The sequence below is a fragment of the Simochromis diagramma genome, unplaced genomic scaffold (assembly GCF_900408965.1).
Source record: "Simochromis diagramma unplaced genomic scaffold, fSimDia1.1 OVJJ01000822.1, whole genome shotgun sequence".
NCBI lineage: Eukaryota > Metazoa > Chordata > Actinopteri > Cichliformes > Cichlidae > Simochromis > Simochromis diagramma.
Window position 1 is genome coordinate 4,243,846 of NW_024387520.1, and position 26,046 is coordinate 4,269,891.

Consider the following 26,046-nt stretch of genomic DNA (forward strand, 5'->3'; position numbering starts at 1 on the left):
AAAAATATTTCTCAGTATCAGGGACTACAACCCTCTGTAAGACCACAATAGCAATTGGGTCACAGCATGCTGCACCTGTAAGGTTGCAGCAGGCCATAACATTAGGGATGTTACTGCTCCGTCCTGCTCTCCTGTAAACACTACAATCTCCCAGTTTCTTAAAGAGAATGAATTAGTGATTAGTTACTCTATAATAACACAACACTGCAGCTATCTGTCAGCCATAATACCATAAAACATGGAGGAAGTCGTGTTGCCCACTTAGCACACGTGCAACAGCTGAGTTAAATATGCAAACACAGCGAAATTCTTCTTCCTTTAAAACTGCGCTGAAGTTACTACAAAAGCGGCATTCATTTGCACACGTATAACTCTCTCTGACTCCTCCGTCATTTTCTCCACAACAGAAAACATCTGTTTATGCTCTGTGAGAAAGAAATCCCCTGAAAAAGAGCCAGCCCCCTAGATGGACCACTGCGAGCGGGTACAGCAGGATATTCGTGTTTTTATTAGACGTTTATTTTAACCAAACGAAGCAGAGAGGATCGAGCAGGGAACCGCTATTTACAGCGGATGCATGCATACTTTCATTTCGACTCACGCACCATTAGCAGGGTATGCGACTATCCAGTTGTTGCTGCTTCCTTGTAATTTTGTAAAACAGGAAGGACTCTCAGCAATGCTGCATGGAGCGCGTGAGGCTTCCGGGTTACCGGGGCAACGGACTGGAAGATCCATTTAAAGAGACAGTAGCACAGCAGCTGCAGGAACTTGTACAGATGTTCTCTGGCGTGTGATTGCCATCCGTTCTCTGATCCTAACTCTGTATTGCTCGGTGATAGGAGCATAGTTGCTCGAGCAAATATGCAACCCTGTGTTGATTTATATTTAATAAATCAACTATAGTTCGCAAAATATACAATAGTACAAAAATATAATACACTATTCCCATAATAGTTTGGCGATCGTGGCTCAAGAATTGGCCGCTCGTCTTGTAATCGGAAGGTTGCCGGTTCGAGCCCCGGCTCGGACAATCTCGGTCGTTTTGTCTTTGGGCAAGACACTTCACCTACTGCCTACTGGTGATGGCCAGAGGGGCCGATGGCGCGATATGGCAGACTCGCTTCTGTCAGTCTGCCCCAGGGCAGCTGTGGCTACAACTGTAGCTTGCCTCCACCAGTGTGTGAATGTGAGAATGAATGAATAGTGGAATTGTTAAGCGCTTTGAGGTTCTCGAAAAGCCCTATATAAATGCATCCATTATTATTAAAAGCATATTCATCAATAAAGTCATATAAGGATCTGTATGCAGATAAACAAGCAATAGTCAAGTCATGATATGTAGTGGTCGTGCTACCTGTTAAGTACTTGTATCTGTGTACACAGTAACTCTGTGTGGGCCATAGCGTCTGCTGCAGTCTTACTGAAAAAAGAGAGAGGATACCTGTGGACCAGTCAACACCTTCCTGATGGTATTGTGTGATGCCTAAGAGTTTGTCCTCAAAACTCTGCATAAACTAACGGGCTGACTGAATGTATGCTTTTGTGTCTTTGGGGTACATAAAATGCATTCTTTATTCAATTTTAAACACATGCAGTGACACAATGATTGCAATGTGTTTAAACTGATAGGATAATAATATAAAAATGCTTAGGTGTCTTTTTAACTGTCACAGTTTCAGTATTGCATGGATGCTAAAGATAGTTTTGGTAATATATAATAAACTCCAATGAACTTGTTTCAGGTCTGTTACCATATAGTCCTGTGCAAACGTTCTGAGTCACATCTCGTTTCTATATATTTTGCTCCAAGGAACAGATTCTCACTTATTTTTTTGTGGTATTAAGTGGTCTTGAGCAACAGGAAAAGGATTTTCAAAGTTCTATGGACATTTTTTGCCTTTCCAGTCATTGTCATTCCAGTCTTTGTACCTGACTATTTTCAGAGGAATCGGTTTCTTTAAGCCACTTAACACTGACCTATGAATCATTTAATCATATAAAGGGATCTAACTCAGTTGTATCTTTTGGCATTTGTTACTTTTGAGATTTATTACTAGCAGTATGCAACAAAAACAAACAATCAAGTAGCTCAAGACTTTTGCACAGTAGTGTATATAATTATAGAAGCAGGAGGATAATACTCTAAGAGATGTTAGTTTATGGTGAATGTTGGGCCATTATATCAGGATAACTTAACCTTTACTTTACTTAAAATTGATGTAAAGTGTGATTAGAAACATTTTAACAACAAAAAGTAAAAAGAATAAAATAAAATATTACTACTACTACTACTAATACTAATACTAATAATAATAATAATAACAATAAAGGCTCAGGGCAGCAGTGGTCAGCAGCTCTCAGAATGACACAATTGTTTTGCTAATATGTTACATCTTACCTTTTGTCCTGTTTAACATAATGAACTAACCCTTTTTTGAATCTTCACCTCGTACCCATAGGCATCGGTGTCCTGTAGGAAAAAGCTGTTGGAAATGTGTAATATCAAATGGACTGGCAGTTCTCGAGCATTTTTCTAGTTTAGTCTGACTCCTTGATGCACTCGGACACAGGACTGTTCTCACAAAACATGAGAGAGTGACATTGTTTAGAGCCTGTTACAGTATATCCAAAGGGAAAGGAGGGTAACTTGATTGAAACTAGACTTGCCAGACTGATACTGATACTATGTCACAGGTGATTTACTAAAAAACTACTATATCTGCCACATACTGCTCACCTGAATCAGGTGCCTGCAGCTTTACTTCACACTTTTTGCTGCAGATGTCCTACTGGTGTCCTACTTTTTATTGGCTTTGAATTGAAACAGTCTCTCTGGGGAGTCGCAGTTCATCTTTTTTCTCAAGTAGAGCAATGGCAGTACCACAGAGAGATCTAAATAACAACTAAAAGTGGCACGGATAATCACTCAGTGTGACAGGACAAGGGAGATGGACAGTCTGTGCTTGCAGTAGACCACACGTATGGGCATGAGGGACGGAAATGTCTAACAAATGCATCATCAGTTTAGAAATTGAAAGCCAAAGAGGAGCTGGGAGTTGACATAAGGAACAAACATATATAGTACGGCTCTAACTCAAAGATATTCTTCATGTTGCTCACCACATGTTGATGAAAACACTCGGATGAGCATGCAAACAAAGATTCTACGGTGAGCATTTACAGTGGAAAATGCACGAGACTGAGAGTAATCAATTTGAAACTAAAAATGCTGCAACGGCTCATTCTTTCTACACATGCAATCAAGACATCAGGGATTCTAAAAGGATTATGTAGGTGTGGTAATCCCCAACTAAATATGCATTATAAAACATGTTTTGTTTTGTTTTTTCATAATACTTTGTTGTGAATTAACTGTCACTTTCATTGAGACTTGTCTTCTGAGTCTATCACTTGAATCTAGTGGAAATACATATTTAATACGTGAACAGGCGCTCGAAAAACAGAGAGCAGAAAGTAGTTATCAAAAAAAATATGTATTTGGCTAGCTAAATATATATTATTTTTTCTGCAAAACAATAATAAAACTGTTTTGTTGGTGCATTAAATACAGTAAATTAAAAAAAAGGAAAGAAGAATGTTGTTTTCTTCTTGTTTAGCCCTTTTTTGTGTGTGACAAAAGCAGAAATAAATTGCTGAAGATTTTGTTGTCTTTTGTATTCTCTAAGTGGTTTGATGATTGTAACCCTGCTACATTTGCATCAATAATCTAGTTAAGGGTAAAAAGAAACGTGTTTTTTTGCAACAGGAAATGGTTTCCTCCTGTTTCAAAGACACTGGGGTGTTTAGCAGTCTTTGTGAGCTGAAATTGCACTCTTATAGATAAAAAGAACAGAATTTGAGTTGATAAATCTCTTTTTTTTGAACATCAGGTATAATTGGGGACACATATGTACTCCAAAACATAATACTAATATCATAATCACAAGTATTATAAATCACTGATTCAAAGAGATCACATATTATACACAGGTTGTATGTAAAGAAGGAGAATATTCACAGGTGGGGTAGGATTATGCCTTTATTTTCATTTTTAATTCTAAAAAAAATCAGTCTCCATCTCATAAGTAACAAAATATGGACATATATGGGAAAAAACAGTGAACAATTGTGTTACGCAGTTTATGGGGAAAATACTGACAGATATTTCATAGACAGACAGATTTGGAGGACACATTGTTATCAAAACATACTTCATCTCGCTTCCCAACCATAATAAATTGATGTTTTCTTTCAGGAACCAGGAGAAAGTATGCTGACATCAGTGTCTTTACACTCACTGTCTCAAAAAAAAGGAAGGAAAAAAAAATCTTCAACTACCTACAATGATCACACAGTCCCATCTTGTCCCAGGCAAACAAATCCAGGCTCTCCATTTCCCCAGAACTGATTTCTGTCGGCGTGCTCTAAAAAGATGAAATGCATCTGATGCAGCACAGAAAAGCACAGAGAGTTTGTCTGAGGTATGTGTATAAAGAGGGAGGCACCATCTCTCACACACTTTTTTGTTTCTTGCCCTCTCTCTCTCTCTCTCTCTCTCTCTCTCTCTCTCATTTTCTCATGCACACACATATGCAAATTTGCAGCATTCAGTACATGTGCAAACCCAATTACACCTACAAATGTGCAAACACACATCCCCACATATATACACACTGTAATACCTTGAGAGCTCCAAGTGCATATTACAAGAAAAACATTTTACAACGTGATAAAAAAAAATAACAATAATAAAAATCCATCGGCGTGGGCTGTTACGGGGTAGAACCTTCATCAGATGCAGATGGTTGTGTTTTCCCATGGGCCTGCTTTCCGGGTGTCTCATCAGCTTCAGGGGGGTTCTGTGGTCCTGGGGTGCAGCAGCAACCCAAAAAAGCTTTCTCAAGTTCCTCTACCATCGCTTTCTCTCCATCTTCCAGCTGCGCACCCTCCTGCATCTCCCACCTGAAGAGCACCAAAGCGCACAACATCAGCCATTTTAATACTTGTCAAAGTTAAAACAAACAAACATTAAAACCTGCTGAATGTGCCCTCCGAGGACCATGAACCCTGTTTTCTGAGCTCAACCTGGCTGACCGATGATGGCCTTTAAAAAACAAAACTAAACATCCTTTTGAGTCTAAATTGAAAAATGAGAGGTGTTTTGGGGCTGTAACAAAGGCTTGAATTCAACCCAATATAAACAATTGATCGATTTAGGTTTACCTACTGAGCAATTTAGAGATACAAATGTTAAACTGATGTTAAGCTTGCTTGAAATGTTAAAGTTTAGATTTTTTCTTCTTATATTTGTAAAAATGTTTACATGATTTACATATATCTGCATGCAAATATTGCTTTCCATGAGAATCGTTTTACTTTGCTGAATGAGGTCTGATGGCTTCAAATCTGTTGGTCGTCTATGGAGTTTCCAGTGGTGTTAAAAGTTTCACCCTTGAACTAAATTTAGATATAAAAGTGTGTCTTTTGTGTATTTCAAGCAAAACAACCTTTGTGTAGACATCTGACAAAGTCATCTTCAGCATCTTTTCAACAAGTGTTTGTTGAATTGTTTATTTTTATGCAAGTCTGGACAATGCCTGCAAATCGGCTGATTTCGCGTGCATGCTGCACACCACCGAGGATCTACAAACCACACTTTCATGCTTTAGCTTCTCACATGGGAGCCTTCTTCTCATTCTTTTTTCATGCTGTGTGGGTCTGTATCACGGCAGTTTCTGCTACTGTGACACGCTGTTAGACATACACTTTTGCACTCGTGTAAACATACACTCTTGGGTATCCACACAAAGAGAATGAAAACTCAGAGGACACTGTAAGAAATACTCAAGTATACATATATATTCCCTTTCTGTCAGTTGGATTCTTACTGTGGCTAAGCGCTAGCATTACATCTGCCAAACCTTCCTTGTTTGGGTGACTAATTTTTAGCGGGAGAGATTACTTGATGTATCATGTTTATTCTCGATTTTGTTTTATTGCTTATACAGTATGTCTCCTCATTGCATTTTTATAATTCTTCAAGCTACAGAGTGGAGCGCTTCAATATGAAGACATCAAGGGCAGTCACTTTGTAATTCACTCGCAGTATTTCAATTGAATCCCTTGACGAGTGACTGTGGTCAATCAAATCCATATGGAGAGCTGGCTGAAGGGCTGCCTTTGAGCTGCCGCATCACACTCCATCCAAACAAGAATATCTGTCTAACTGCAAATGATTGCATTTTCATTGCAATCTCAGAGTCTCCTTTCATCCTTCCCGTCTTTTCGATTTCTCACGATATCATCAAACGTGTACTATATCATATGCTATATAAAGCTGTGCTCTGCGCATGCGTGTGAAGAAGAAGAGGGGGTAAAACATACTATGTTCATTACATAGACAGCAAAAGATGAGTCTCTGGGTGCACTTTGATGAAGTTTCAGACTCTGTTGTACAGACTGGACAATTCAGACGCTGCAGCCGCTGTCAGCGTAATATTTACCGTCTGTAAGGAGACGATCTGTTTATGCAAATATGCTTTGGCAGAAACATTTCCGCTCAACGGCGGCGTAGTCCCTCCTTGTACAACTTTGGTCACGGATTCCTCTGTTCCCATGTAATTTTTCCCTCAATCTCTCTTTGCAGCCTTCGCAGGGCTAGTGGAAACGTATATGAAAACAGAACAAATGGGTATGTTATCCCTGCATTTTTTTTTTTTTTTCGCTGACATCAAATTAAAATCAGCTCCACCGAATAACGTTCATAAGATACAAACGCACAAACAAAACAATGCAAATGTCACATAGTGTGCAAAACAAAAGCAGCACGGGAGTGAGAGGGGGGAAACGGAAAGCTGGAGGAATGGCAGCCAATAAAGGAGGGAGCGAGGGAGGAAGGAAGACAGGAAGGTACGCTAAAGGTTTTTCAATGTTTAATTTTCAAATAGGATTAAGCAGAATGACATTTAGCTGAAGGTTACAGGCTCAGCATTGTCTTAGCTGATATTGATATGCAGGAGGCGCCCTGCTTGTCACTGGGACAAACACTGTTGATGAATGAGAAGCCTTTCCCCAGCAAGGTGTTAAGTGCAAATTTGAAATGAGAGAGAAGCAGAGGTAGAGAGAGGTATAAAAAAAAAGAAAGAAAAACACACGTACACCCGCATGCACATAAACACACACGCATGGCATTACCGTGTTAGTTGCCATGTAAAACTGTCACTAGATAATGTTGCCAAAAGTGTAAATTGTTCCATAAAGTATTGGTTGGATATTAGTTGAGGCGGGTTGATCTTGTGCTGAAAATGAGTGAAAAAAAACGCACAAGGTGCTTTGCTGTGTGTATCTAATTTCAACTACAACACAACAATTCCTCTTAGAAATGCATAAGTAGGCTAAAGTTGACAGTAACTTCTCTGTATCCTCATTTCGGCAAGTTTTCCCCCGGAATTTACATCTTAATAAGGGGAGTCTTACCCTTTAATTCTTATGGGCTCTGCTCATTTCTCATGTATTAATACTGGAGCTGCTGACTTGGCTCTTCCTCTGAATACAGAATAGGACACACATATTAAGACTCATATATTTACAGGATTGATGCCACGGGAGATTGTCTCAGAGTGAGATGAAAAGGCTGGCTCAGATATATTTCAATGTGAACATCGATGTAAGCTGTCCTAATCACGGGATGATGCAGGCACAAGACAGAAAGCATCTATTCTAAATTTCAGCTGATAATGAGTAGTGATGTTCAACAAATTAAGAGCATAAGCCTTTCCCAGAGATCATCAGGCGATCAACTTAATAAATCTTACTCAAAACACAACGCAGATGAAACTTTGATGTTCGACTCCAGCAAGGCTCTGCCTTCTAGAGCGGATAACAAAAAACAGATGTAAACTGTCAGGAAAAAAATATCGCTGTGGAGGAAAGAGCGGAGGGGAAAAAAGCAAGGAAGAAGAAATGATCAGCAACAGGATAATAGAGGCAGGGCTACAAGTACAGACTATTTGAAAGAAAGTGAGTGAGCAAAAAGACAGCGTGCCTTAAAGATCACAACAGACAGTGGGCAGTGGTTTCTTTTGCAGCTGTCAGCGGGCTGAGTGGTTTCTCTCAGAGCGTTGGGTGTTTGTGCTGCACAGGGTGCCCTGTCTGCTTTGCCACTGGGACCTCTGTTTGTTTAAAAGGCTTGCCTGTCAAACAGAGAGCGCCACCGAGAGCCAGACACTCAGCTAAATGACTCTGACAGCAGCCCTAATCAGAGGCTTTGCACATTGCTGCAGGGCCTGGAGGATCCATCATAACCCAAGCCTAAATATTTAAAGTGCTAAACTTTCCAAAGGTCAGGCCTTTCCATGCATGCCAGGGCGACATGTGTCAGAAGTAGGAAGAGAGGAACTGAACAAGAGAGAGACACAAAGACATGGGGAGAGAGGCTATGGTTAATGTCCTTCATTTCTCTCCCTCTTTTATTTTTATTCTTGTGAACTCTGCATTCATTTTAGGGAAGAAATCAGAGGCAAACACCACTTTTATTTTTTCGTTCTTTTTTAAAGCCTTGGTTAATGTTGAGATTTTGGTTTCGTGCAGACTGGTGGAAAGAAACTATGCAGAATTTAGGACTCATTTAGGTAATTATTTTATAAATTTATACAAATTAGAGCATCTTTATCGAGACAAGAACTAATTTGTACATTTAAGCATAACAAATATGACAATTTGTAAGTAACCAACTTACACATTTTAATGCCAATATCTAGTTTGTTTTTTTAGTTACTTGTGAATTTTATTTGTCAAAAAAATATATATTTTTTTAAAAATCTCTCATCGTCTGAACCCCAAATCCCTACAACCAGTAGAATTTACAAATATCAGTTTCTTTATTTTTATTCATTTCTGTATTCTGAGGGGTTTATTCCTACATTATTCAAAGCCTCATTAATAGAATTGTTTAATTGTGAAAAACATGGCAAAAAAAATGACTTTTTTGGCTGTTGGCATGCTGGAGTGATAAAAACAGACATCCAAAATCCTCTCTGTAAAAACCTTTAATGTAGCCACAAAACAGAAAAAGACTTTTGAATCTACTTTCATCGAATATTCTAATTTCTATTCTAAAAAAAACAGACAGGGTGCAAAGTTAGATAGATAATACCTGATTTGCATATGTAAACATAACATTTCAGAAAACTTGTACCATCCTTGTAATATCCTTGTAATATCCTGCTGACCTGTTATATCTTCTCTTTGGATCTTTGTAGTCAGGTTGTGAGCTACACTCTGGCAGTCACAACAAAAGACTCAGCTTCACCTAATGTCTCTTGAAAAATTAGAAATGATGATGTTTCAAAACCTGAGAAAGAACTAAAAATCAAGCTCCCAGGCAGCTGCGAGTGAATCGTCTGCCAAGTGTAAGCTGAAGTCAGCAAAGATGGATGAACCTTTCTATCTACCTGACCAGAACAGGATTTCGAAATTCAAGTTGCTACTTCTTGTTGATGTCAGAACTTAAGGCGAGGTTTTCAAAGGTTAGGGGTAGAGGTGAGGTCAGTGGATGAAATGTACAGCACATAAGGATGTATACAACAGAGTGTGCGACTTATTTGGATCCAGTGCAGCCAAGTAAAGTCCATGTCATCTCATGTTATTCTCTTGAACCTGGTTTCATTTTTGTAGCTCCAAAGACAGCACTGCAGTGCGTGATGGTGTTTGGGAAGTAGAGTGGATGGGAACACATCATTATGGAAGAGAACACAGAGTACTTCTAAGGGGTGACAAGAAGTGTTAGAGTGTTTTATTCCCTTAGATCACACTCAATGAAACTGTTCCTGGACACAAAGTAAAAAAAACACAACCTGAGAGAAGACAAACAGCCACTGTATGGAAACTAAGAGCAAGGCCATAGAGGTATAACAACAAAGACATGTTAGTAGTTGGTAATGGACGTTGTACATAAGAAAACTAGATCAGCGGGTGTAACTGGCAAGTTCACAATACAGGCCAGGGGGGTCGTTTCTTTGACTCGATTTCCATTGAGAAGCAAACATCCAATTCAATTTAGATATGTGCCTTAGCTAGGCCATAAGCCAGAGGGAGATTGTAACTGACAGCCATTGGACAGCTGGCGGCATTTGAATATTGACGAGACAGAGACTTGACAGAAAGGATTATGCTCTACCATCTGACTTACTAGCCACTACACTGATCCATTCTATTGTCAGATCAACTTAGTGTCAGATCTACAGTATGTCCGCATGGTGCGGTGATGCCACTCAGTATTAGACCCTACCTGAGATCCATCTCAATACAAAGTGATGTCCATTCAAAAGCTACAAGATGCTCACTAATGCAACAAGGACAAAAATACCAAAGAATAAAAATATCAAAACGAATCCATTTCCAAGTAAACACGAAATAGCAGACTGTACTTTTCAGATGCTCTACATAATACAGACCAAAAATATAAACAGTCTTTACATTATAATACTTTGGAAGATGGCCTGTAAATCTCATCTAACTCAAAACTCAACTTAATTTAGTTAGTGTACTTTCTAGCCTTGTGAGGACAATTTTGAGTTCAGACATTTAAAAGTAAAAGAGAGAATGACTCAAATTTGAATAACTTTCTTTTTTTAATGTTTAGACTTTTTTTACATTTTTAAATGTGTGTGTTTATACGTGTATGACTATATGAACATGTAGTTCAAACACAGTCACGGCATGTCAAACCGTGTCTTTCACCCTCTACACACCTTGCATTTGATGGTCACAGACAACAGGGCTTTGGGCAGATCTGTGAAGGCCCTCATCCACACACAAGATGACAAGCACAGACACACACCCAGACTCAAGGGCATGGATACACACATACAGGAACACACATATATGACATTTCAAACACACGATCGTCTACAGCTCCAAATCAAAACACAAATAAGATCAGCATAAAAAAGTATTTTTCTCAAATTGAAGTTTCTAAATATAGAGCAGAAGAGATCAGTTACTTTTATTTTATGATATTTTCTGACGAGTTCTGCTTGCTTACATGCACCCATCCATCCATGGTTGCGCAGATCTCCTTCACTAACCATCTCCTCCACTTCTTCTGCTGAGACCTTGAAGTGTTTTTACACAGTCAAGAGACATAATACCTCTCCAAAATGACCTGGGCCTGGGTGACCCTATCTCTAGAGTTCAACCCAAACAGCTTTCAGAGCTCATATCTTTCACTCGTATCTACAAGTTACTTGAACTCCGCCACTTGGTGAAGTCACTATTCCCCAACCTAGAGTTGGCAATCAAACTTTGTTGAGAACCACAGCCTAAGATTGGGAGGTGCTAATTCTCATCCCCGCCTCTTCAGATTCACCTGGAAACCTAAAGTGAGCTTGAAGTTGATGAAGGTAACAGGACCATTTGTAAAAAGCAAAGCCGTATCAACCAGATCAGCCTTAAAACTTCCAGAGCCCGAAAGAACTCGGGGTGAATCTCACTCGCCCTCGGGGGATGAGCCACACAAATCTTCCCAACAATTTTCTATTTTTAAATCTAAGTTCTGTGTTAAACAAATTAGATATGAAATAATTATTAATGAGTTTTCGAGCTGCTTCCAGGCAGATTTTGTTATCTTTGCACAAACTCAGGGTAGCTACTGCTTACTGTGTTCGGTGTTTGTGTTAGACTGAACTAACTGCTCCAGTTTCACACTCAACGAACAGATTGAACAGAGCGGCCTCCATATTTCCCCAATATCAGTTCAATGATTAAGAAAATGTTTTTTAAACTGCTTTTGCGTGCTGCTGAGTTGTAAAAAAAAGTGTCTATTACAGGAAAGTTACTTAGTTCAAACGTGCAGTGCTGGTGGCGATTATTGTGGCGGCAGAGGCGTCTGTATTTGCTATAAGAACAATGTATAGTAATGACCAACAATATTTGTTTAGTAAAATAATTCTTATGGTTTGGGTTGTGTATACATCACCGCGTGTGTGTTTAATGGCCTATTTTGTGTTCCTGCAAGACACCACTTTATTATTTGGAGAAATAAGACTATACATCATGTGACCACATATTTCAAATCCCCACTGCATGGCAGTTTCAAGCTCTGTTCTCTCCAGTTATCCAGGGGAAAGTTTGAGTAAATTTGCAGTGGCTTAATTACTGAATAATTTAGACCATGCTCCAAATTAATGTAGACATTTCCATATTAATGTGTTTGCCTACCGATTCCACAGTTATTTGTACTGCGGACAGGAGGGTAGCAATTATCACAGCATATCATAGCAGTTGTTCTGGTATTTCAGACATCATTAGGCTGCTTGTCCACCACACTGTGACTGTGAGTGCTAGTCTAAATGTACAGTTTGGTACCTTCCTCAAACAGGCTCACTGTGCCTCTGTGGGTAAGATCTATTTTGCTCCAGGAGACAAAAGGTGAGGGACCTTGTTTGTGCTCTGCGGAGTGATGTCCAAGTTAGAATTCTTGCTCCTTGCAAATGCATTATTATATACAGCAAGGACAACAGCAAATAAGCAAGCACCAGCCAAGTCTACACAAGTGTCTGCTGGTCAGTGCAACCACTAGCTGCCTGCTTCACACAGACACTGAGCTCTGCATGTGTCTCAGAAGGTTGACAGCTCTTTGCTCCTCTTATCTTCCATTCTGACCCACACCTTTTCCTTTTTTTAACAGTACCTTGCCTCTAACTCCTTTTCTTCCTCCTTAGTCTCCCAACTGTTTGGCTCTTGTTAGGAGCTTGGCTGAGCAGGCTGGCACCTTTCACTTAAACAGCACCCCAGAGGAAGTTGTAACACTGAGAAGTGTGAGCATGTGTATATGCCTTTGTGTGTGTGTGTGTGTGTGTGTGTGTGTGTGTGTGTGTGTGTGTGTGTGTGTGTGTGTGTGTGTGTGTGTGTGTGAGACCTCTCATACTTGCCACAGTAAATCATTACAGCAAGGCCCTTCATTAGGGAAGCCAACCACCTGGGCTCCTTTCGCCGATGTCATGTGTCTGACTTTCTGACACAGCTTCACAAACGTCCCACCACATGGGGTATTATTTCAACGATGAACTGAAAACTGACTCCAAATACAGCGCTCCCTTTTTACTTGATCGTAATTTCACATTGTTAAGAGTTGTGAGTAAATGGATTAAAGACAGCCTATGCATATCTGCCTCATACACCTCATGGCCACATCCTATCCTCTTGCATGTTACTGCCGAAACAAAGGGAGACAAAGTCATATGGTAGGTCAGTGAGGCATCCATTCAGCGTGACAGATATGCAGGTACCTGTTAACAGCTCCATGGTGTCAATGTGTCTCTTGGATCAAAAATGTGTCTGCTTTAATGAGGCAAAGCGAGACATGATGTAAACATGATCAGGGAGATAAAAAAAATGACAAGTAGAAGGATGATAGACAAAGATAGGCATTTGATAACACACAGCACACACAAATCAATGCACACTTAACTAATGTGACAACAACAACAGTCAAAAAGAAATCCAAAAAGAAAATGTGCATTACGATAATGGTAAAACACCATGCAAAAGTTCTAGCACATGCCTGTGCAGATGTCAGCTCCAGACTCCTTTTAGCTGCTTTCCATGATTATTGTCTTTTAAAGTTCTTAATAGTTACATTGTATTTAAAGCAGTGTCTATTCCCCTGGAAAATCATGTAACAAGTTCATTCGTTTCAGTCTTAGTGCACCTGTTGCATACAAAGAATCACAATGTCCTCCATTCTCTGCCTTGCCATGCAGCCCACCACAACAAACACGCCACTCTTACTGGCACCATCAGTCTTTCTCTACAGTCCACTTGAACCTTCGGTGCTCCAGTCCAAACTTCTCTGTCACCACAAAATCTGCACACTCTTTGATTCCGTTCGAGAGTAATTATCAAAGCACGCAATCTGCTTCAGTGTCACGAGTCTGGATTTGGGTCTGCTCCGTTAAACCTCGTCACCAAATGCATAAAATATGACCCATAAATTAATGAACAGAAGATGATTCAGATAAAAAGTCAGTAGTTTTTACCCTCATCACACGCAGGCACAAACAGAAATCAAGCACTCAGTCACACTGAAGCCCCCACTGAACAGTCTACAGAGGAAAAAAAAGAAAATGTTGTCTGTTGTTATTTCACCCCAGTGTGTTACCAGGAAACACTATATTACTTATTCAATACGCTGTCACTTTTGCATATATGAACTGCAAAATCTACAAAGGAGCGTTGAGGGTTGTGAAACTGCAGCTTGCTTACATATAAAGGCCTCGTTCTCAAACACTGATGTGGCAAAACTTCTGTTCAAACCCAGCAATACATACATACATACATACATAATTTTTACAGCCATATGTGAATTGCACATTTCAGCATATTCTACTGTTGAAAGACTGTGTCATGGCTGTCGAGTTGTTAGTATAAGTGATTTAATGGTGAGACACCGAGTCACAAAAAAGGAAGAAACACTGGAATAAAACAAAAGTTTCTGGAAGCACATTAGAATCAAGTGCAACTTCAAGGATAATAAAGGAGATACAATATAACAAAGGTACCTAAAAATGTTACCTATTCATAGTCGAGCCTCTAACTGAGCCTTTTAAAAATGTACTGAAGAACACCAAAACCCGTCAGTGTTACTTCACATTTATTCTTTTTCATGCAATGATATATCATTTCTATATAGAGAGATCAATATTTCATTGAGTCATTGCGTCTCAATGGGACTACCTGTATAAATGAAGGTTAAATAAAAATGTCTTTGTGTTTTGAAACTAGACAAGATGAGTGAAGGGTGGATGTGACTAGAGACCAAAAGTCATCGCATACTCATATTGTAACACCCTAAAGTAGACTTAAAAAATAGGTTTATCGTCTTTTGCTTAAATAGGGACGATCATTTATAAAATCAGTAAGACATAAACTAGTGAAACCACTGAGATCATAGATAATGTAGACTTCCATAATTGAGCTTCTTTTTGAAACAGCAGGAGCCACCCTCTGCTTAATGTGAAAAAGAACCTTTTCACAGGACTCTATGCAGTAGTTGTTTTTTGAATGACTTTATCAGTCTCTCACACTGTTGTGGAGGAATTTTGGCCCGGTTTTGTTTACAATGTTGCTTCAGTTCATTGCAGTTTGGAGGCATCCATTTATGCGCAACACTCTTAAGCTTCTGCCACCTTTCAATCCGGTTAAGGTCTGGACTTTAACTGGACCGTTGCAACTTTTTTTTTTTATACCCATTCTGTTGTAGATTTTCTGGTGCTCTTTCTTGGGTTCATTGTTGCTGTTGCACAACCAAGTTTCAGCCAAGCTGTAGCTGTCAGACAAACAGCCTCACACTGATTCTAAAATATGTTAATATACAGAGGAGTTCATGGTCAGCCCTATGTTTATAAGATGCCCAAGTTCTTTGGCTGCAAACAAACTCATCACCCCTCCGTCACCTCACATGACAGTTGATATGAGGTATTTGTGCTGACATTCTTAGCTTGGTCTCCATCAAACATCTCCACTCTGGTCTTGTCTGTCCAAAGCATGTTGTCCCAGAAGTCATTTGGTTTGTTTAGATGCACCTTTGCAAAGCTAAACTGTGCTGCCATGTTCTTTTTAGAGAGAAGAGGCTTCCTCTTGGCAGCGCTTCCAAACTTGCCACACTTGTTCAGTTTTTTTTTTCTATGTGCACTGTCATGACCTGAGATGTATGTCTGATAAGTAGTGCTTGGGTTTTTTTTTTTGCAATTTCTCTGGGCACTACAAGGTCTGACCTTTACTGGGAAATTTCCTGGGACATCCATTCATCCATTCCTGGGAAGAATATGCCATTGTGTTAGCACATACCTGCAAACTGGCAAAACCTCTGCTTTTATAGAAGTGGTCACACTTGTTGATGATCAATTAATCAAGTGCACCAACACTTATCTGCTACTTACACTCTTAATTTTAATCTTAATTTTAAGTAGTAAAAGTGTACTTTCCTTTTTTTGACTGTATAAACAGTCTAAGTGTAAGATTTAGTGAATTTTTACCAGGGAACAGGTTATTCTGAGAAACAACTGAAAAAGCACATAATAAATCATCCCACGTCCTTGTGTCAGCAAATATGATACCTTTGCTTTTAAGTGTGGGGAAATTAGTTGTAGGTGTAAATTCTCACTAAAGGCCATACTGTAAATACAGGTATCCAGGCTGCATTCATAATGACATTATTAGATATGGACTCCTGTGGTTTCACTGGGCCTGCAATGAACCGATTAGTCCAGGCAAACACTGATCTCACTTTCCTATGGTGTGTGTGTGTGTGTGTATGTGTGTGTGTGTGTGTGTGTGTGTGTGTGTGTGTGTGTGTGTGTGTGTGTGTGTGTGTGTGTGTATGTGTGTGTGTACGTATTAGTCTTTGGCTGGGGGTGCTCTGCCATTGTCTATCAGATCAGGGCCTTGTTCTCTTACCATTTCAAACAGTTCATTTTCCACCATGCTAATGGCAGTTTTAGGGGGTTAAAGAGATAAATAAATCCTCGCTGTCACCTCATTTAAAATCAAATGCCACTTAATTACAGCTGTATGTTTTTCAAACACTTTGCATAATTTATTGTTCGGTTCCATCCTAATCTCCAGATCCTTATCGCATGTGCTCTATTTTACCCCGTCTATCCTTATAATAAAATTATAATTCTCCCTCTCTCGGTTTTTTCTTTCTCTTTCTTGCTGCCAACAGCAGTGTGAAAGAGATAAAGACGTTTTTAAGTTGTTCCTCACCTTGTAGGGATTTGATGCTGTAAAGGTCTATTGTCAGCTCAGGAGAGCATACATACACACAGCCCTCTGGCAGTGTTGCTTTTCTTACAAACAAAATACAAACATTGTCAAATTCTATGAAAAGAGCAGGGTAACATCATCGTTCATGATCTGGTTGAAGGCACACAGCCAACAAAAAAGGCAGAACACAAGCATGACATGTTGATTAGTACTTTTTTAAAAACCTTTTCCTGTATCATATTTAGAAGTTTATGTTATTGACACGTATTACACAGTCCAATGTTATTTAAAGATCTAATGTGCACTAAAAAAAAAGCACTAAGCACATCAGTGCCACAGTAAGTGTCATAAAGGGAGGTGGAAAGGCACTGATATGTATGTTACTTTATGAAGGTGGCCTTCAATAACACCATATGTTATCAGCATCAGCTGCTGTTTCTCTTTTGTCATAAATGCAGATAAAAGTTCTGTCTCCAGCAATGTTCCCCACAATTTAAGCCGTGTTCACATGCGCTCTGCAGCACTGAGCCCTGTGGATGAAAACACAAATGTTTGAATCAGTCAGATCAGACCTTGGACCTTGCCAGCCCCTTATAACAAAGTCTATGCAAGGTCCAATTGAGCCCAATTGATAAAAGATAACTGTCCAGTGAATGTCCAGATTTCCCTTTCAAAATAAAACTGATTGTAAACACAACTGACCCTGAGAATCATTTGTTGTATGCTACTTTTGAGAAAAAAAAAAAGGATTTACCTATTTCTGCAATATTCTTATATGAAAATGGCTTAAATGAGACTCTTTGTTAGATTAAGGCTATTAGGGCAGTGGGTCAGAACCTTTCAAGCCAATTTGTAGTAATTTTCAGCAACATGCACAATTTTTAATTTGTTTACTGTGCATTTTACTTATATTTGTCAATGGGTTCACAAGCCAAGTTGGTACTATGACTTGATTTGGAACAAAATGTTGCGTCTTTGTAGAGAGTATAAAATGTGTCTTGGCTGATGATTTGTTTGTCTTAAACAAATAATTCTCATGTCTGGTAACATGGGCTTTTCCAATGCAAGCTTTTCATGTCGGCCCACTGACTATATAATTCACGCAACTGCCATGTTGGATTTTTATCAATTTTATCTTTTTAAAGACCTGGTTAGCAAGGGAAATCATATTGCAACTTCCTGTTTTTCTGGCAACAGCATACAGACTCAGCAGCACTTTCTAAGGTTGACCAATATATTATTAACCACTTACATACGAAGTAATAACCAAAAACTATGTGTTTCCTATCAGTGCAAACATGATCCCAGCGAGTTATTATGGTGAATTAACTGCTTGGACCCCAAATTGCTACTTGCAGTTATACTTGTTTTTGTTATGAATGTTTTGATCAAAGATAACATTAGCTAACATTAGATAATGTTATTTAGGGCGATATTAATATAGAGTCAAACAAGAGACATGTAAAAATACCAGACAGGCAGTAAATAAAGTTAAGAAGTTAGTGCGAGAGTACACATTTCACCATACATTCATACATTTGCATTCAATGAGCATTGTGTATTACATAGCTGCAGCTGCTGAGGGTGGTGGTACAGTGATTGTCCAGCAGCACTCTCGATCAGAAAACAGATGTAATCCTTATAATCAGTGGATTTTGATTCATAAGCATATTTATCTTTCAACTAAGTATAACAAATAAAGCAGTAATTTAAAAAAGCAAACAAAGGAAACATCTGAAACAGCATCCGCCAGTTATGAAAACAAGTACAAGCTCCAGCTATTACTGATTTAAAAGCAGAAAGCAAATCTCCAGTTTTTCATTGTGGCATTTAATGTGTTTAGATCCACCTAGAAACAGCCCATGCAAGCCAGCACAGACTAGAAATGCTGTTATAAACTGCATACATTGGTTTTTATACAATTAAATTTAAACATCTATAATTAAGCTACACACTTATGTGGCATCTAATCTTGTTATTTCTTTAGAAAAGAAAAAAACACATACAATACACAACTAATGGACCTTATCAATTGGAAAAGTTCCTTATCTAGTCACCTCTAGCAGAAAAAAAGTATTTACACACAATTTATAACACCTTAAAAGAGGTGAACTGAGAGCAAATGGTATGTCCATACCTAACAAGATGGCTCTATCTGTTCTACAGACTTAACAGTAGTAGCAGTAACACAACAAACCTAGGTAATGGATGGGAGGAGCATGCAGTTGTGCATTCTTTCTACAGCCCTTCCATCCTGGGCCAGTCAATGGATCAGACAGGTTGAGGCTTAGTATATCACATAGATCCCATAGCTGGACAGCACAACAGACAGATACAAGTCAATAAGAGGGTGCTGCTTTTGAATATTCACTTAAGTGTTCAGTGTCAGGCAGCATATTAATGAACAGAAAAAAAGGAAAAAAGTTGAGCTTAGTCCTTAATGTAGGTTTGACATGGATTTTCTACAATGTGAGAGAAAGGAAGAAGAAGTATGGTGTGTGTGTGTGTGTGTGTGTGTGTGTGTGTGTGTGTGTGTGTGTGTGTGTGTGTGTGTGTGTGTGTGTGTGTGTGTGTGTGTGTACAGTGATGTTGGTGTTGCCTGTAGGTGAGCGGAGCGGTGTTTCTCTCTTTCTATTTCCTCCATTGAGTGATTTAACTGCTGGGTCACTTGAAGTAATGCAACCAATGTCAGCCGAGTCATTCTGGGACCACAGCACAAACATTCATTGCAAATAAAGTAATATTGTATAGTATAAACTACAGACAGACACTGCACTATATAATTACAATAAGTAGATTGTTTAGCCTCAGAAAACCATCAATCATATACACTTCAGCCATTTCAAACATATTCCCTACAGAAAAGCATAAAGATATTGCTATCGAGCTTTCGAAATGTCAGGGCAATGGAAACCGAGGCATTGTGCAATTACATAATGATTATTGCAAAACTTTCTCCCCCTCACTCAGTGTGGCTGTAATATGCAGTGGATGGCCATGGGGGTTCATTAGTGAGAACAGGCTGCTGTTGAAAAGCTCCAGTTTCACCTCTGATCCCGGCTAATGTGATTTGGACCTGAGATTGGTAGTGGAGAGATTAGATGCTAGCTCACCTCAGGGTGGGAACCGGAGAAGAAGACATACATCAATGTTGTTTGCTTTCAAAATCAAACGTCTTCTTCTCACCTCTAATTTGCTCTGAAGCATCTGCAAAGGAAAAAAGTGTCTAGGAAGCATTCGAGGCCTAATTTGTTTTCCAGCGACAGAGAATTGGTGGAGCTGAGGGGGTGCTTGCTAATCCACTCTGCTACATTTTGAAGTGCATGATTTGGGCTTTCATAACGAATCAGCTGGTTTCTTGTGGGTATGGCTGGAGAGCTGAAGCTGAAGATCAGCCACGGATGACAACTGTGTTAGTATTCTACCCTTATTACCTCATAACTTACCCCATGGCCTGTGCATAGAGTCGTAATATCAACCTACTCCTTCTTTCATTTCCTTTTCATTAACTCTCCACTTTCTCTGTCACATTTTAGCCTCCATGCTCAGAGCCTCTCTACCTTTGTGCATGTATTCCTGGTGGTGCCCCCTCCACCTCCTCCATCATGTCTCAACCTCTTTACTTTTCCTCATTCCAGTCTCCCCTCTCATTAGGTCACAGTTGTGGTGATTTGTCAGAGTGGCTGTGTTGATTAATAGGCCGACGAAGCCCCTATATTTGGGGGCTGTCAGTGGGGCTCCAGAAGCCAGGGCCGCCCTGCTGAGCTCCCTCACCACCCAGGTGGCCCCATTTGGGCTAAATGAGCTGTGAAGGGTCCCGGCTATGCCCGCCTGCCCCACACTAAGACGTTACGCACAAACACACACGGAGCCATAGACACAAAAACGCCTAAGCACATGCGGGTACACACACACATCTGAAATGAAGTACACATGCAGGCACGCTCACGTACTCAACACCCCGGCTCTCACTGCCATGCACCCCTGCGTTCCCACATGATTTGTCACACTCCATCAATAGACAATAAGTTACTGCCACTCTAGCCTGTCAATGGGCCCTGTCTTCAGCAGACCCCTCTATGGTGTGTCCTAGCCTGGAGGGGGTGGAAGAAGGGTGGAACAGGCGGTTGGTGAGCATGTAGTAGTTGGGTATGACGATGGTAGGGGGAAAAAAAAAAAGATTACGAGGGGAAGAACAAACTGCACGTGTTTAAAAGAGAAAGAAAAAAGACAGGCAGATGGAAAGAGAGAAAGGGAGAGAGAGAGAGAGAGAGAGAGGATGAGTAGATACTAGACAAATAGCTTTGCTATTCATCCCACATCCCAGTGGAGGCTTTACAGCATTCGTCCCGATGCACAGGCAAGTAGCCAGGTTCAAGTAAATGGGAGTGTGAGGTTTTATGTGTTTCCGTGTGTGCAGAGTAACATGGTTCGGCTGCTCCAAGCCAATTGTCTGGCCTCTGAGTCGGAGGCGGGGATGCGTGCGTGAATGCATGTGAAAGTGAACAGCCCTCTTTGCAAGATTATTTTTGTTCCCCCCTAAAGGAGGAAGGGGGAGACCTTGGTGAATGAGATCATCCTGCCATATTTGCAAGCACACGCACTTACACAAAACGCACAAGCACGCACACCTCCTCAGTAATTCAATCTGATTATGGGCGTCGGATGGGAAACTGGAATCTGTGAAGGTCAGTAAAGTCTGAACAGTAACATCCAACACTGCAGGCTACTGCCACTGTCTCAACTTCTACACTGTCATTACTGCTGGCCGCCTCACTCTCGTTATCAACTTACTTCATCAAGTGCACTTCATTATCAGCTTGTCCTTAACAGACAGATGGGATGGACCCTCCAGCAAATGACAGAGTAACTGGTATAAAGTGATTCCTTTTAAAGACTATTCAGTGAACGGGTCATAACACATATAGTCCCCTGGTATTAGTTTATCTGTGATTTACACTTGATTGGACATCTGGAGGAGGAAAAAAAGTGGTATGTTTCTTCAAAAAAAAAAATACTGTTTAATTGAACAAATGGCAATGCATTATAATTACATCTGAAGTGATTATAGTCATTATGAAGTCGTTGTTTCTGAGACTGTTGAACATATGAAAGGCGGATGGATACACTAGCTGAATAGACAGCTGTTACTGAAGATGTAAGTAACAGACAGCCCTATCATGCTGGCAATATGGACGACCATGAAATTAAGACTCAACATATAGTAATTACAATGACAATGAGCTTTGTTCGAAGTGTCAAGTATCAATCTCACACTTGCCAGGCAGCTTTCATATCATAGCTAATAGGCAGTTGGTGAGCCAGGCCGCTGCCAGCCACTGAACCAAGCTATTCATGAGCTGGCCCAAGTCATTGTGCTTAGCAGTTGATGTAACAGTAACCCACCCATCAGCTACATATGCCCCCATGCAAATGAGTGCATTAGAGGAGACCTTAGAGAGCGGAGTGTGGCCAATAAATCCAGCCGGGGTGAGAAATGTAGCCTTTACCATGCGTGTCCAACCCCATATATTTAAACTAATTACATACACCATACCAGGTAATAAAAGTCTGCATGCCATCAATTCTGACATCTCATCCAGGGCAATGCAAGAAATGTCTATTGCTATCTATAAATCCTCAGGATAGTGATCTTCTCTAGGTGTAAAGTGTGTGAAAAGGTATATTTGTGGGCAGCTGTGTTAGAAACAGAAGTTAAGTCAGCAGAGATTCCTACATATTTATGATGTATATGTATGTGCGCGCTTTCAAATATATCTACTGATAATGTACTGGAGGACACAAGCGAGTTGTAAGTCAGCCCCAGAATGCAGGAGGTGCCACACAAAGAGACGAACTCAGAAATGGAGTTCAAACCATTCGTGTGTTCTCTGCTGGCTCTAATCCAGAGTGAAAAGACAAAACAACAAATAGCTGATTCAGACAGCAGTAAGACATGGGAGAGATAGTAGTTTTGGCTTCCTGGGGCTCCTATCCAGGTGTTCCATGCCGCTTCCTGACAGGCCATCACACCTGAGGTCAGGCGGAACACGGCTGCAGGTACTTTCACTTTCAGTGGTCATGCCTTGCATGTAAGGAAAAAAAAAAAGCACAGAGTTTGCTGAATGCCCACAGACAGCAGATAAATAGATGTAGTCATAGCATCTCCGCTCACTCTCCCTTCGGCTTTGTCTGCAGTGCACCTGAGCATATGTCTGACCCCCACCTGTGGATGGAAACCCATTAAAGAGAGGATGAGATGGTAAAAAGAAATCAAAGCAGAGAGAGAAAGATGAGGTGATTGAAGGATGGATAGCCAGGAGGTGATGAATCCTGTATTTGGGGGAAGATGCTGTCAACCATTTCAACTTAAAAAGGTCAAAATTCTAAAAGCACTTTTAGTATTTAAAACAATTTTATTGCTGTCCGTATGTGCCTTCATTAAGGTCATCATTAGACATATATAACAGCCAGTTGGAGACCTACAAAGACTTGGTGGACATATGGCCCTGTGGCTTTAGGCCAATCGATGCCACTTGAACTTTTCACCTCCCTGGCTAATTGGTAGCAGAAGTCATCATGTTAAGAGTGGCAGAATATTTTATTTTAGCTACTAGATGACTAAGAGTAGTCTATTAAATATAATAAATAAAGGGGTTACAATAGCTACTGTACAGAAATAACTATCAAAACCTTCTGAAAAAAGCAACATAAAGTTGAGGAGACAAATATTCAGTTTATGCAATATCCCAAATACCAGCAAAGCCCCATTTGAACCACTGTTGTTTAAAAACAATCATGCACCCCTGTTCCCTCTCCTCTCCCTCTCTCCTTCTTTCTTATACACACCATTTTCATGGGATATTACCCACCGAGTCACCACCAGATTCCAGAGAAAATAGGGGGGGGGACCCATATAAAAGGATCCGCACACCTGGATTTCTACTCCAGGATGTCATCCATGGAATTCGGCAGAAAAGCTAATCCATCAAACTCTTCAAAAAGGAAAATCGTGGATGTGTGTATTTTCGATTAAAAAGGATACCAAAATACACCTGGTTTTCCAAACCAATCCCAAAACATACAGTTTGATAAAGTGATTTATGTCCTTACAAACAATTCTTATTTTATAGAGCTGCCCCAAAAAGAGGGGTAAATTGACAGCAGATAACGTCAAAACGTCAGACCATTGTGGCCCCAGTCAGCGTAAGAACACGGTAATTGGTTGTGATTAATAGAGGGCTTTGCTTATCTGCGCTTTACGCTCGTTTTAAAATGGCCAGACCATGTGATAGCCTCCCTCAAGCACACATGCACATACACATTTCACGATTGAAAAACAAAAGCCATTAACATGCAGTATTTAGTATTTTCATGAACACGACACAGTGCAGGTTAAATGTTGATTCGCTTTTGGGTTTATAAAGATTAAGCTCTTCTTCGCTGTCGCGTGCGTCACATTGTGCCTTGACTCTCTACGGTGCTCCCAGCTTCAAAGCTACTCCGATGCAATTGTTGCCACGGTCACCTATTATAAACAACACATTTTTAGAGAAAAGGCTGTAATTGTGCAAAAGTGTGGCACAAATGGCTTTGTAACATTACTGTATGCCTTCCTTCAATGCAACCCATACGCAGGGCCCTGAAAGCTCTCACCAATTGAAGTTCGGCTTTCATCCAGCATAAAAGCTATGTTTGCAATTGAGCTTTGGTGCTATACCTTTCCTTGCCTTTACCCCCACCCTCTATGTCTTGTTTCATATGAGTGCACAACCACAATGGCTTGAGTAATGGGTCCAAAATGCTTTTTTCCCTGAACAAAATCACTGTTTTTTATGGGTCATGCGGAGAGAACTTTGAGACCCACACAGCTCAAACAGACTACTGCTATTACTAATTTCTTTCTCTGTCTATATTCTAATAGGGAAACCATTCAGCGATACCTCACAGGCCCCATCATTTAGTCTGGCTCGATGCAATATACACAGGAGAATAAAGTAAGAGGAAGACAGAGAAAAACACAAAGGAGAAGGAGAGAGAACACAGGTCAACGACAGAGTTTTTCCTTATTTCAAATGCCAAAATAAAAGAAGGCTTCACTACATTACATGGTTGTGCTGGTGGCCTGTTGCTGTTCCCCTGCTGCCAGATGAATTGGGGTCCAATCCAAAACAGCTGGATGAGAGCATATGGCCTTATACAGGCATAAAGCTGCATTATTTTCTCTATGATCGAATATCTTTGTTTGCTACATTAAAGCTAGGATGTACAGCACATGAGAAAAGCACTTCAGTTTCCAACTGGCCCAGAAGTTTGCATAAGAAATTTTTTCTTAGGTAACTTCTTAGGTAACTTGATTTAAATCAGTATTTAAATGACAAGCATCCTGTCATCTGGCTTCACGTATTGACAAGTCTGCTTGTCTCCCTCCATCTTTAACAGCTTTGAATAGATTCAAGACACTGCCTTCGAGTCCAAACTCCAAGCATGCCACCTACTGCTGACGTAATGCCCTTTGACATATATCCTCTATCACATATGAAAGCATGTTGCGGTGTGCAAGCACACTGCGGTTGTGCGCGCATGTTCGTGCGTGTTCAGAACCGTGAGCAGGCTGCAGACTGTGGCCACTGGGAAATCAAGGAGCACTTTGTCATGCATCCTTAAATGTGTGACACTGCGTCTCATGAGACAGTGCCTGATTGGTCTACAAGGCATCAAAGAATGACGGGTGAGTGATGGCCTCGAGGGGATATAGTGCGTGTGTGTGTGTGTGTCTTGTGTTAAGTGTTGCGTGTGTGTCTTGGCTGGGGTTAGAGACACAGGACAGCACTGTGACATGTCTGGGTGGCACCCTGTCATAGCCAGCTGGCAACATGTCGTAATGCTGCCATCAGGGAGTCGTACTGCACTCTAGTCTCAGTTTTTAAGATTCACTTTGTTTTCCCATGTGTGATTTTCATTCCAATAAAGAGAAAAAAATCTGATTTAAAACCCACCATTGATTGTTTATATTGTGATTGGTGAGGCCAAAGATATTAAAATGATATGCATGTAACACATGCATACAAAGAAAGTACTAAAGATTAAACTAGACTAAAAAGAAACTTATTCCATTAACTTAACAATCATTACTGTGTCATGTTCATTATTTATATTTATTTGTTTTCTATCTTCTTTTACTGTACCTCAGACATGATTTACAAGTTTGTGTGTCTTTTATCCTGTCTCCCTCCCTTCACCTCCAACTGGTAGGGGCATATGGCTGCCCTTCCC

General features: G+C 40.2%; 2 protein-coding genes across 5 annotated transcripts in view; both read right to left on the reverse strand.

Annotated features, from left to right (window-relative positions):
• fam172a (family with sequence similarity 172 member A) overlaps positions 1–709 on the reverse strand; it is a 158,156-nt gene extending 157,447 nt beyond the window's left edge. The window contains exon 1 of the mRNA XM_040019660.1: positions 606–709. The gene's annotated coding sequence lies outside the window, so the exon portion shown is untranslated. The remainder of the gene's footprint in view (positions 1–605) is intronic.
• A 3,320-nt stretch (positions 710–4,029) lies between these two features.
• kiaa0825 (KIAA0825 ortholog) overlaps positions 4,030–26,046 on the reverse strand; it is a 117,323-nt gene continuing 95,306 nt past the window's right edge. For all 4 annotated transcript variants that reach the window (XM_040019106.1, XM_040019107.1, XM_040019104.1 and 1 more), the window contains one exon: positions 4,030–4,965. In XM_040019106.1, coding sequence (XP_039875040.1) covers positions 4,776–4,965 — 190 coding nt within the window. In that variant the 3' untranslated portion in view covers positions 4,030–4,775. The remainder of the gene's footprint in view (positions 4,966–26,046) is intronic.